Raw genomic sequence first — 11,658 nt, 5'->3', positions numbered from 1 at the left:
TGAGACAATAAACTGTTTTTCTTTGATGTCTTATTTTCTTAATAGCAATGCAAACAAAACATATTTTACATGATTATGCAGCATATTTTAAGTCAATGTAAACATATATATTTCCTAGATATATGAACAAAAATCAGGAAATATATTGTAAAGGCACTTGATGTTAAACATGTAAGCTAAAGCATGCATTACAAGTGAAACAAACAGGAACAGAATCACAAAAGCATATTGTTAAATGGAGACATCAGGTTGGGATCTGAAAAAATTACTCAGGTTACATAGTTCATGATATATATCATTAAATGACCTGATATGAGGTACAGTACACTGGCTGTTCAAATAAACACATCCAACACTTTGTATATCCGTGATGTCTCATATGACCTAAGTAACACTGAGAATGTATTTGGTGATCATTTCAGCTTGCCTTTAGAGCCACCATCAGGTTTTTCTCTTTTAACACACTTTATGAACATGTACACTCACTGAGCACAATTGTTCAACTATTCATTTATGCAAACATCTAATCAGCCATCAGCAACTCAATGCATTAGGAATCTAGACATAGTCAAGATGATCTGCTGAAGTTCAAATCGAAGTTCACATGGGCATGAGGTCAAAATATTTATGGCCCTAACTACTAGTATACATTATGACTAAATGAATCGTTGTGTATCTCACTCCATCTAGTTTTGCACACGCTCCACAGTAAAATAACAAATGACAAAGTTCACAGGTTACAGCTAAAAGTCATTAATTTATAATTGATTGCTTTCTATATATTAGTGCTATTTCTTAAATGTGTAAACTTTGCAATAAATTGTATTATTTAATTAGTTTAGTCTCTTACTGTTACTGTCTTGGAGCAACTGTAACGCACATAGTTTCCTTAGGGATTATAAAAGTATTCTGATTCTGATCCTCCAGTTTCTTCCTGCCATAAAGTGTAATGCAGATTAGACTAGAGCAGTAGATCACTGCATATGCACATAAATGATCTTAAATTAATTATACCATAGACATGGGGACATGTTTAAAAAAATGCTTTAATATAAATAAAATAGCTGTCTGTGAAAATATATATATCAAAGAAAATGTACATAAAATGCATACTATATACGTATTTTTTATTTTAGTACCGGCTCACAGGAAAGATGCATATTAATAAAAAAAACATTAATATCTATCCATCCATGGATTAATATGTGATAAATGCCAGAGAAACTTATGTAAAGTCTTTGTAGTCATGCATTTTTTTTTATTTATTTGTAAACGCTTCATGCTCGTGCATTACCTTTTTCACCCACTAGAGGGTGCTGAAGCACCACCTACAGAAGAGGACGCACTCACTGAGGTCAGAGCAACGAAAAGCAGCTTTCTTACCTCAGAGATCAGAGTAGACAGAAAGAACAATGGACAGCTGAGGGTTTGTTGAATTGGAGCATGGAGCTGGTGAATAGGTTATGAGTTTACACGCGGTCTGGTCTATTCCTGTAAAACAAAAAACAAACAAACAAACAAAATTCCAGCAGTTTCCAATGTCATCAGAGCCTTTGAATAGCAATACTATTAAATAATTGCTACATACTATTATTATCATTATTATTACTCTTTATAGTTATTATTACAAGAACCCTGGCTGTATTGAAGCAGATTTAATCCTGCTCATAAGCACAATAGCCAAATGTAACCACAAGATGGCAGCAGTTTAACCCCCTTAGACCCGAACTCTTTCATGGCATGCATTTTTTTTGCAAGTTCTCTTAGCTATTTGGGCTGATTGAGACCTGATGAATGTAAAAAGAATTAGATCGGTTTTTGTTTTTTTTGTTTTGTTGTTGTTGTGTCTGAGAAAGATGAGATCCACATATGAGGACATTCGCCTTAAATTTCGATAGAACAGTGGTAGTAAAATGTCCTTGCTACTGTGCAATGACGGTTATTCAAATTTAAAGAACAAAACAAAAAATATAAAAAACAAAACAAAACAATAACAACAAAAAAAACCCCAAAACGAAATATTTGTGACTAAAGTACAAATCTGAGTGCCTTTTCTACCATTTTACATCTAAGTACCCTTGAAAGATAACCAGTAACATACCTACCTGGACTGCCTGGAATGTACCTGTTATAGCGGATAAAAATATGTCTAGAAACATTAAAAAAAAAAGTCCAAAATTATTTCAGTTGCTTAAATGGTTTGGAGAAACCTTTCAGAAACCCTTCATACCTGCACTGATTTCACAGAACATAAGCTACAACAATGTAAACAGTCTATGAGTGTGCTTTTGCCAGTGTTTTCAATTCACGTCTGCCCTGTATATTTCTTTCTTTCTCTTTTTTTCTTATGCCTTCCTCCTGTCCATCTTAACGTTCAAATCTTTTCTGAAAACAGGAACCTGGACACTGCATGTCTGATACCTGATGCATGAATTCTAAAGAGCTGTCAATTTATTTCTGCTTGCTTTGACTCTTTGCTTCTTGCAGTACTGTAGTTTCCTATTCACCTAATTTTCAGGGGATTCTTTCTCATACTGGCTGGTAGTGAAACCGCTGCAAAGTAGGTTTTAACCACCATCAAAATTCTGAACGTTTGTGCACGACTGCTTGTTTATCTTTTATCATCCCCAGCTCATTTCATTGCTTAGGAGCTCTATGACAAACGTTTCACAGCATATCTCTCTTCATCACAGTGATGCGTGCAGAAAGGCTTCTTTTCTGCATAGTTATTTTTCACTGATTGGAGTACAGTGGCGATAAAATGATAAGAAGCCACAAAAAGATAATGCACCAGAAAAGTGATCACTTTAGCATAGTCAGCATTTGGGCACATTTTCATTTTGTAGGTTGCATTTTCATTTTGTAGGTTGCCACAGCATACCTACAAAATGAAAAATGACTTGGTTCACTGAGGATAAATCATCTTGGGCACAAATCATTTGCATAATTTTCTCTTTATGACTATGCAGCAAGTCAAAAAAACGCTACATCATATAGGTCTCCCTGTTTTGTTGTCAATGCTTAGCAGAAGAGCCAATGACCGAAATGTGCATGCCCTTTCGCTTTGAGCACTATGTGCTGCAAAAGGATTTTCCTGCATCAACATAAGCCTTCTGAAAGTAGTTGATTCTCACCACATTTAATGCAGTATCCACTGTTACATTTTAAACCGTCTGAGAAAAGGTGCAACTGTTCAAGCGCTTTTACATCAAAGAAAAAAAAAGAGTAAAACACGTAATAGCACCTCAAAGAAATTTGCGTGTAAAATACTGAGATTTTACACAATCATGCAGAGGAAATGGTTTATGATAGTAATCTCTGCTTTTTGCAAATTGCAGGCACATTGATAGATGCAGGAACATTTCAACCAGTTACACAAGACTGAGATAAGAACTGAAGTTCAAATGAATCATAGGACAATCTGCATTTTATATATATATATATATATATATATATATACATACACATACATATGTACATGTATAGATAATGGGCAAAAATAGAGGAAACTTTAATATTTAAAACAAATTAAAATCATACGCAAGCCAAAGAAGAGAATGGGATGGATGAACGCATTACTTCACATACATAAACAGATAAATGAGTAGAAAGACTGAAGGTTTAAAATAGACGTTCAGAGTAGCAAGTGTAGAGTGATATTAAAAAAATATGCTATGTTTCACAAATTTCTATTTTGGTTGATTACTTTTCTAAAACCTGAAACAAAACAAAAAAATAGTAACTGAAATTGAGAAGTAACTGATCATTTGAGTCAGGTACATATTCTCCCCAATAAATGTGTAATCATATCATATCAAAAAATGTAACTTACTAAGCTAAATAGTATTGGATACAGGCCTTTATTATTCTTAAATGGATAGCTCATGTAAAAGACAGAATATGCAGAATTTTGGGTGTTATGTCTGTTACTTTGCCTTGTTGTTTAGATTAGAAATATACAAAAATGTGTAGTCTATCTGAATATTGAGTTTTTATGGATACACTCTTAAAATCCTATTAGATGACTGTTCACAGCAAGTCAAAACCATATTTCAGGTCACCAGGAAATGGGCTTACAAGTACTGTTTGAAAATACTTTAGGCAGTATAAGCAGTACCACATCACTTAAATTGTAATATAATGTTACCGCTTTAGCAGGTCAGTGTGCTGCGTGGGTGTGTCATATCTCATCCATCTCTCCTGACGAGACAGTGCACAGGTGGCTTCATTCAGCAGTCAGCCACCCAGCAGTATATAAGCTAGTGAAGCGCTGCTCAGTTGGTGTGTGGACCACTCTTGGGTGGAGAGTGTTAGTGTTGTGGTCTACTTGTGTTAACTATGATGTTTTTTCTTTCAGACATCCCACAAGTTTTGGTCTTCAGCACTTCTGTATTTAGTAAAACTCACACTGATTCTTTCTTATAGTAACTGCTGGTTTTAATAGTGTGAAGTGACTATTCGTCTTCATCATTTTGAAAGTACATGGTAATCTATTATTGTATATGTTGGTAGCCTTCAGCTAATCCAAAATGCTGCAGCAAGAGTCCTGACAGGGACTAGAAAGAGAGAGCAGATTTCTCCTGTTTTGTCTTCCCTTCATTGGCTTCCTGTTAAATCCAGAATTGAATTCAAAATCCTGCTCCTCACTTACAAGGTCTTAAATAATCAGGCCCCATCTTATCTTAATGACCTTGTAGTACCATATCACCCTATTAGAGCACTTCGCTCTCGCTCTGCAGGCCTACTTGTTGTTCCTAGAGTATTTAAAAGAAGAATGGGAGGGAGAGCCTTCAGTTTTCAGGCCCCTCTTCTGTGGAACCAGCTTCCAGTTTGGATTCAGGAGACAGACACTATCTCTACTTTTAAGATTAGGCTTAAAACTTTCCTTTTTGCTAAAGCATATAGTTAGGGCTGGACCAGGTGACCCTGAATCCTCCCTTAGTTATGCTGCAATAGACGTAGGCTGCCGGGGATTCCCATGATGCATTGAGTTTTTCCTTTCCAGTCACCTTTCTCACTCACTACTATATGTATTAACAGACCTCTCTGCATTGAATCATATCTGTTATTAACCTCTGTCTCTCTTCCACAGCATGTCTTTTATCCTGTCTTCCTTCTCTCACCCCAACCAATCACAGCAGATGACCCCGCCCCTCCCTGAGCCTGGTTCTGCCGGTGGTTTCTTCCTGTTAAAAGGGAGTTTTTCCTTCCCACTGTCGCCAAAGTGCTTGCTCATAGGGGGTCATGTGATTGTTGGGTTTTTCTCTGTATCTATGAAGCGCCTTGAGGCGACTTTTGTTGTGATTTGGCGCTATATAAATAAAATTGAATTGAATTGAATTGAATAGATCGGTGGACTGAAAGTTTTCATGGCATAGATCTGTTCATAACTGCTTTCTTGAGAACAATTCTTGGAACCACAAACAGTCGTATCAGATTTACATTCATGTTAACAATTCATTCTCATAAACAATCATTTAAACAATGACTATAGTAAATTCAGTATATGTAGTAAACTATGATTGTCTTGTGCAAAGATAAGAACAGCTTGAAGGACAAAGTATCTTTAGCTAGCTGATAGTAATGTATAGTTTTACACACTCCTGACATCATTACTTGCTTCTTTGACACTGCTGCATCACTTATATTGTCAAACTATTTAAAACTTTCTTAATAATATGTGATATAATTGTTGGAGCACAAGCTGTTGTTGAAAGAAGGCTTTCAGTTTTCCTTTTTTTATGTTTTTGTCTTTATTAGATAATGCAGCAGAGAGTACCAGTAAAGCACTAGAGAGAATCGGAAGATTCGTGACAAATGGCTATAGGCTGAAGTTGAAACCAGGCTGCTGAATTTGGCCTTAGTGACATACAGTGGCCCGTGAATGCCATGAACTAAACAGACATCCAACTTTTGACAATTTATCAGAAATGATCTTACTTACCTCAAAAGTCTGCATTGCTTTTACCAGCTCAGCTATTTTTCCAGTTGCACACATAACCACTGATGGCCACATAGACAAAGAGCACCCTATTTGCAGGTTAGGTTGTTTCTGACTTGCCAGATAATGCCAGCAGTTGGTGTACTGCATCAAAATTACAAGATCGACCTTCTTCATTTATATTCTCAGGCCTTTCACCACAATTTGTTTATGCCAGAAAACAACTACTACCTATAACACCCAGCACGCCCCTGCGGGCGGTTTATCCTTCAAGCTCGGGTCCTCTACCAGAGGCCTGGGAGCTTGAGGGTCCTGCGCAGTATCTTAGCTGTTCCCAGGACTGCGCTCTTCTGGACAGAGATCTCCGATGTTGTTCCCGGGATCTGCTGGAGCCACTCGCCTAGCTTGGGAGTCACCGCACCTAGTGCTCCGATTACCACGGGGACCACCGTTACCTTCACCCTCCACATCCTCTCGAGCTCTTCTCTGAGCCCTTGGTATTTCTCCAGCTTCTCGTGTTCCTTCTTCCTGATGTTGCTGTCATTCGGAACCGCTACATCGATCACTACGGCCGTCTTCTTCTGTTTGTCTACCACCACTATGTCCGGTTGGTTAGCCACCACCATTTTGTCCGTCTGTATCTGGAAGTCCCACAGGATCTTAGCTCGGTCATTCTCCACCACCCTTGGGGGCATCTCCCATTTTGACCTCGGGACTTCCAGGTTATACTCGGCACAGATGTTCCTGTACACTATGCCGGCCACTTGGTTATGGCGTTCCATGTATGCCTTGCCTGCTAGCATCTTGCACCCTGCTGTTATGTGCTGGATTGTCTCTGGGGCATCTTTACACAGCCTGCACCTGGGGTCTTGCCTGGTGTGATAGACCCCAGCCTCTATGGATCTTGTACTTAGAGCTTGTTCTTGTGCTGCCATGATTAGTGCCTCTGTGCTGTCTTTCAGTCCAGCTTTGTCCAGCCACTCGTAGGATTTCTGGATATCAGCCACCTCCTCTATCTGCCGGTGGTACATACCGTGCAGGGGCCTGTCCTTCCATGATGGTTCCTCGTCTCCCTCCTCTTTCTTGGGTTTCTGCTGCCTGAGGTATTCACTGAGCACTCGGTCAGTTGGGGCCATCTTCCCAATGTATTCTTGGATGTTCGTTGTCTCATCCTGGACTGTGGTGCTGACACTCACCAGTCCCCGGCCCCCTTCCTTCCGCTTAGCGTACAGCCTCAGGGTGCTGGACTTGGGGTGAAACCCTCCATGCATGGTAAGGAGCTTTCTTGTCTTTATGTCAGTGGCTTCTATCTCCTCCTTTGGCCAGCCTATTACCCCAGCAGGGTTCCTGATCACGGGCAGGGCGTATGTGTTGATGGCCCGGATCTTGTTCTTACCATTCAGCTGACTCCTCAGGACTTGCCTGACCCTCTGCAGGTACTTGGTGGTTGAAGCTTTTCTAGCGGCCTCTTCATGGTTCCCATTCCCCTCTGGGATCCCCAAGTACTTGTAACTGTCCTCTATGTCTGCAATGTTGCCTTCTGGTAGTTCAATCCCCTCAGTTCTGACTACCTTCCCTCTCTTTGTTACCATCCGACTACACTTCTCCAGTCCGAACGACATTCCAATGTCATTGCTGTATAGCCTGGTAGTGTGGATCAGTGAATCGATGTCTCGTTCACTCTTGGCATACAGCTTGATGTCATCCATGTACAGGAGGTGGCTGACAACTGCTCCGTTCCAACTGCTGGCTATATATATATATATATATATACATATGTATATATATATATATATATATATATATATATATATATATGTATATATATATATATATATATATATATATATATGTATATGTATATATATACATATATATATATATATGTATATGTATATATATACATATATATATATATATATATATGTATATGTATATATATACATATATATATATATATGTATATGTATATATATACATATATATATATATATATATATATGTATATATGTATATATATATATATATACATATATATATATATATATATATGTATATATATATATATATATATATATATATATATATATATATATATGTATATATATATATATGTGTGTGTGTGTGTGTGTGTGTGTGTGTGTGTGTGCGCTTGTGTAAAGTTACTGATTTTTTTTCATGGAGTTTGTTGAGCTGTGATCCGACAAAATCACCCCACAAGCTTAAATCTTGATTGTCCCATGACCAGCATTAAGAAAATAAGAGTTTTTGTCAGGCTGTGGAGGTGTTCCTTATGTGGTTCAAGGCCACATCATTTGCATATGCAAATAACACAAGGACGTCCTTCTGTCTCAAATATAATGAAGTATTTAAAGAGTGAAGCTGTCAGTGATGTATCCCACTGCTCTTCAGGATCTCAGCCTGCCTTTTGTCTCATCATGTTTGCCCACTTTAACCTGGCAATACTCACTGTTTTGCTGATTCTTCATGATCAAGGTAAGATTACAGATAGATGTATTATATTATGTAATTCATGAAGAGATCTGCTTTGCTTCTGTGCAGCAGTGATTGCATAGAATAAGTTATATGATGGATAAATAAATTTATAGCATACAGATAAATATTATGGAATACCACTGGTTATGAAGCAGAACTGGTGAAGACACATTGAGTTCTGTCCTTACAGAGTTTCATAAAGGCATACAGGGGCTCCCCCAATAGTGTGCCTTCATCAAAGCATCCATTATGTATTGCATCATGTCTGAACTATAAGACAGTATGTTTTTGTTTTATAAGGTATTTGATTTTTATTTCAGTCCACACAGGGGAAATCATCGGTGGCCATGAGACCGTGCCACATAGCAGACCGTACATGGTGCTTTTACAGCAGAACAAGGCAAATGGTCATTCAGGACACTGTGGTGGCTTCCTTCTGAATGAGAATTTTGTGTTGACTGCAGCCCACTGCCATGCTGAGTAGGTTAAACACACTTTATGTTTAACTACCAGAGATTCTAATGCCCCTAATAAGATAAGTCTTGAAACTGGGAAATATGTTTTATGATGGCTCCATATATGTTTATTTTATTGAACACAATATATAAATAAATAATCTCTTTATTGTCACTTAACAGTTTTGCTCTTATTGTATTTCAGAACGTACAAAATATTCCTGGGTCTTCACAATTACCATGATATGAATGGTGTACAACACCTGCATGTAGAGAAAGCCTTTCCTCATGATGACTACGATGCAAATACTTTTGAAAACGATATAATGGTCCTTAAGGTAGGAGAAGCAAATGACTTCATTTGTGCTTAATAACATGCCATAAGTAATAATGGTTAATTACTGTAATGATTTATCATTTAATATATTTAATTTAGATAAGCATCAAAATGCTATAATTCTAATATCTAATAAACCATTTTTTAATCTCTGCTCTTTCCTTAAGTTGAAGTCCAAGGCAGAATTTAACGATAAAGTGAAGTCCATTGCTCTCGCAGACCATGGCGATGGCTCTCTGCCACAATCATGTGTCGTCTCTGGCTGGGGAAGAACAAAAGAAGGAAGCCATATGTCTTTGAAACTCCTGGAAGCTAATGTAACCCTGACTGATGATGAGAGGTGTGCTATGGAAATGTTTTACTGCTCTAAGGGCGAGACTGGACCAGGCAAGGTAAGTACTTTTTTGTAACGTAACATGAAAAAATTTAACTTTTAGTCAGAAACGATCATTTTTTTGCACATGTATTAATGCTTTTCAGGGAGACTCTGGTGGTCCATTAGTCTGTGGAGATGGAAAGGCATATGGGGTGGTGTCCACCAGCAGTAGCCCAACTCCCAGTGCTTCATCAATCCATAGGTATACTAAGATACCCACCTACAAAGTATGGATCAATTCCATAATCAATGGTAATGGGAAATACTAATACGTCGAATGCGTGATGGATCATGTCACAATATTTGCACCACTGAAGTAAATCGCTCTTAAATGAGATTAGAATAAGGTTCAATCCCCAAAATACTTATCCCAATCACTGTAAAAAGACAAAATAAAAAAACAACAACCCAAAAACAAAAACGTAACATCATACAGCAAAAAAAAAGTGTTATTGTGATTACTTTTAAAGCATATTTTTCTGTATCCAGTTATTGAGCTTTTTTAGATGTGACATGTGTGGATATGGTACTACTTTGCTCTAAATAAATAATAATAAAGTATATCAAAGGTGTGTGATATTTGCTTTTAAAGCTTTCCCACTGCATTTTCTCAGTACTTGGGACCCCCTGTTTTCCTTCGACAAGAATGATATATCAGACACTAACTTTCATTACCACAAATGAAGTTGAATTTAAAACTATTTAGGGGAGCTTATTTGTACATGTTTAGGATAATATTATGAATTGAGCAAAAAATTTATATTTGTAACATTTTATTTTAAAACATTCAAGTTTAAGCCAACGTAAAATCTACAGTGGGGCAAAAAAGTATTTAGTCAGCCACCGATTGTGCAAGTTCCCCCACCTAAAATGATGACAGAGGTCAGTAATTTGCACCAGAGGTACACTTCAACTGTGAGAGACAGAATGTGAAAAAAAAAAATCCATGAATCCACATGGTAGGATTTGTAAAGAATTTATACATAAATCAGGGTGGAAAATAAGTATTTGGTCAATAACAAAAATACAACTCAATACTTTGTAACATAACCTTTGTTTGCAATAATAGAGGTCAAACGTTTACTATAGGTCTTTACCAGGTTTGCACACACAGTAGCTGGTATTTTGGCCCATTCCTCCATGCAGATCTTCTCGAGAGCAGTGATGTTTTGGGGCTGTTGCCGAGCAACACGGACTTTCAACTCCCGCCACAGATTTTCTATGGGGTTGAGGTCTGGAGACTGGCTAGGCCACTCCAGGACTTTCAAATGCTTCTTACGGAGCCACTCCTTTGTTGCCCGGGCGGTGTGTTTTGGATCATTGTCATGTTGGAAGACCCAGCCTCGTTTCATCTTCAAAGTTCTCACTGATGGAAGGAGGTTTTGGCTCAAAATCTCACGATACATGGCCCCATTCATTCTGTCCTTAACACGGATCAGTCGTCCTGTCCCCTTGGCAGAAAAACAGCCCCATAGCATGATGTTTCCACCCCCATGCTTCACAGTAGGTATGGTGTTCTTGGGATGCAACTCAGTATTCTTCTTCCTCCAAACACGACGAGTTGAGTTTATACCAAAAAGTTCTACTTTGGTTTCATCTGACCACATGACATTCTCCCAATCCTCTGCTCTATCATCCATGTGCTCTCTGGCAAACTTCAGACGGGCCTGGACATGCACTGGCTTCAGCAGCGGAACACGTCTGGCACTGCGGGATTTGATTCCCTGCCGTTGTAGTGTGTTACTGATGGTGACCTTTGTTACTTTGGTCCCAGCTCTCTGCAGGTCATTCACCAGGTCCCCCCGTGAGGTTCTGGGATCTTTGCTCACCGTTCTCATGATCATTTTGACCCCACAGGATGAGATCTTGCGTGGAGCCCCAGATCGAGGGAGATTATCAGTGGTCTTGTATGTCTTCCATTTTCTGATGATTGCTTCCACAGTTGATTTTTTCACACCAAGCTGCTTGCCTATTGTAGATTCACTCTTCCCAGTCTGGTGCAGGTCTACAATACTTTTCCTGGTGTCCTTCGAAAGCTCTTTGGTCTTGGCCA

The 11,658-nt window shown here is 38.3% G+C and overlaps 1 protein-coding gene across 1 annotated transcript; it reads left to right on the top strand.

Moving 5' to 3' along the window:
• Window positions 1–8,355: 8,355 nt before the first annotated feature.
• Window positions 8,356–10,227, top strand: LOC146546489 (granzyme E-like). Its single transcript, XM_085264412.1, has 5 exons — window positions 8,356–8,437; window positions 8,758–8,917; window positions 9,098–9,230; window positions 9,397–9,621; window positions 9,710–10,227. Exons 1-5 carry the CDS (start codon window positions 8,380–8,382, stop codon window positions 9,872–9,874), a joined length of 741 nt encoding a protein of 246 aa, XP_085120538.1. The 5' UTR covers window positions 8,356–8,379; the 3' UTR covers window positions 9,875–10,227.
• The last annotated feature ends 1,431 nt before the right edge of the window (window positions 10,228–11,658 follow it).

This window comes from Mchenga conophoros, linkage group LG23, assembly GCF_057382185.1.
Source record: "Mchenga conophoros isolate Kocher_MC1m ecotype Shallow Benthic linkage group LG23, M_conophoros_male_GT1.1, whole genome shotgun sequence".
Lineage (NCBI taxonomy): Eukaryota > Metazoa > Chordata > Actinopteri > Cichliformes > Cichlidae > Mchenga > Mchenga conophoros.
This window is presented reverse-complemented; position numbering and strand designations above follow the sequence as displayed.

Excerpts from the sequence above, each read along its gene's own strand:
- LOC146546489 (XM_085264412.1), top strand. The coding sequence starts at position 8,380 with ATGTTTGCCCACTTTAACCTGGCAATACTCACTGTTTTGCTGATTCTT. Across the intron at positions 9,231-9,396 it reads ACGATATAATGGTCCTTAAG|TTGAAGTCCAAGGCAGAATT; the intron begins GTAGGAGAAGCA and ends TCTTTCCTTAAG. Across the intron at positions 9,622-9,709 it reads GCGAGACTGGACCAGGCAAG|GGAGACTCTGGTGGTCCATT; the intron begins GTAAGTACTTTT and ends AATGCTTTTCAG.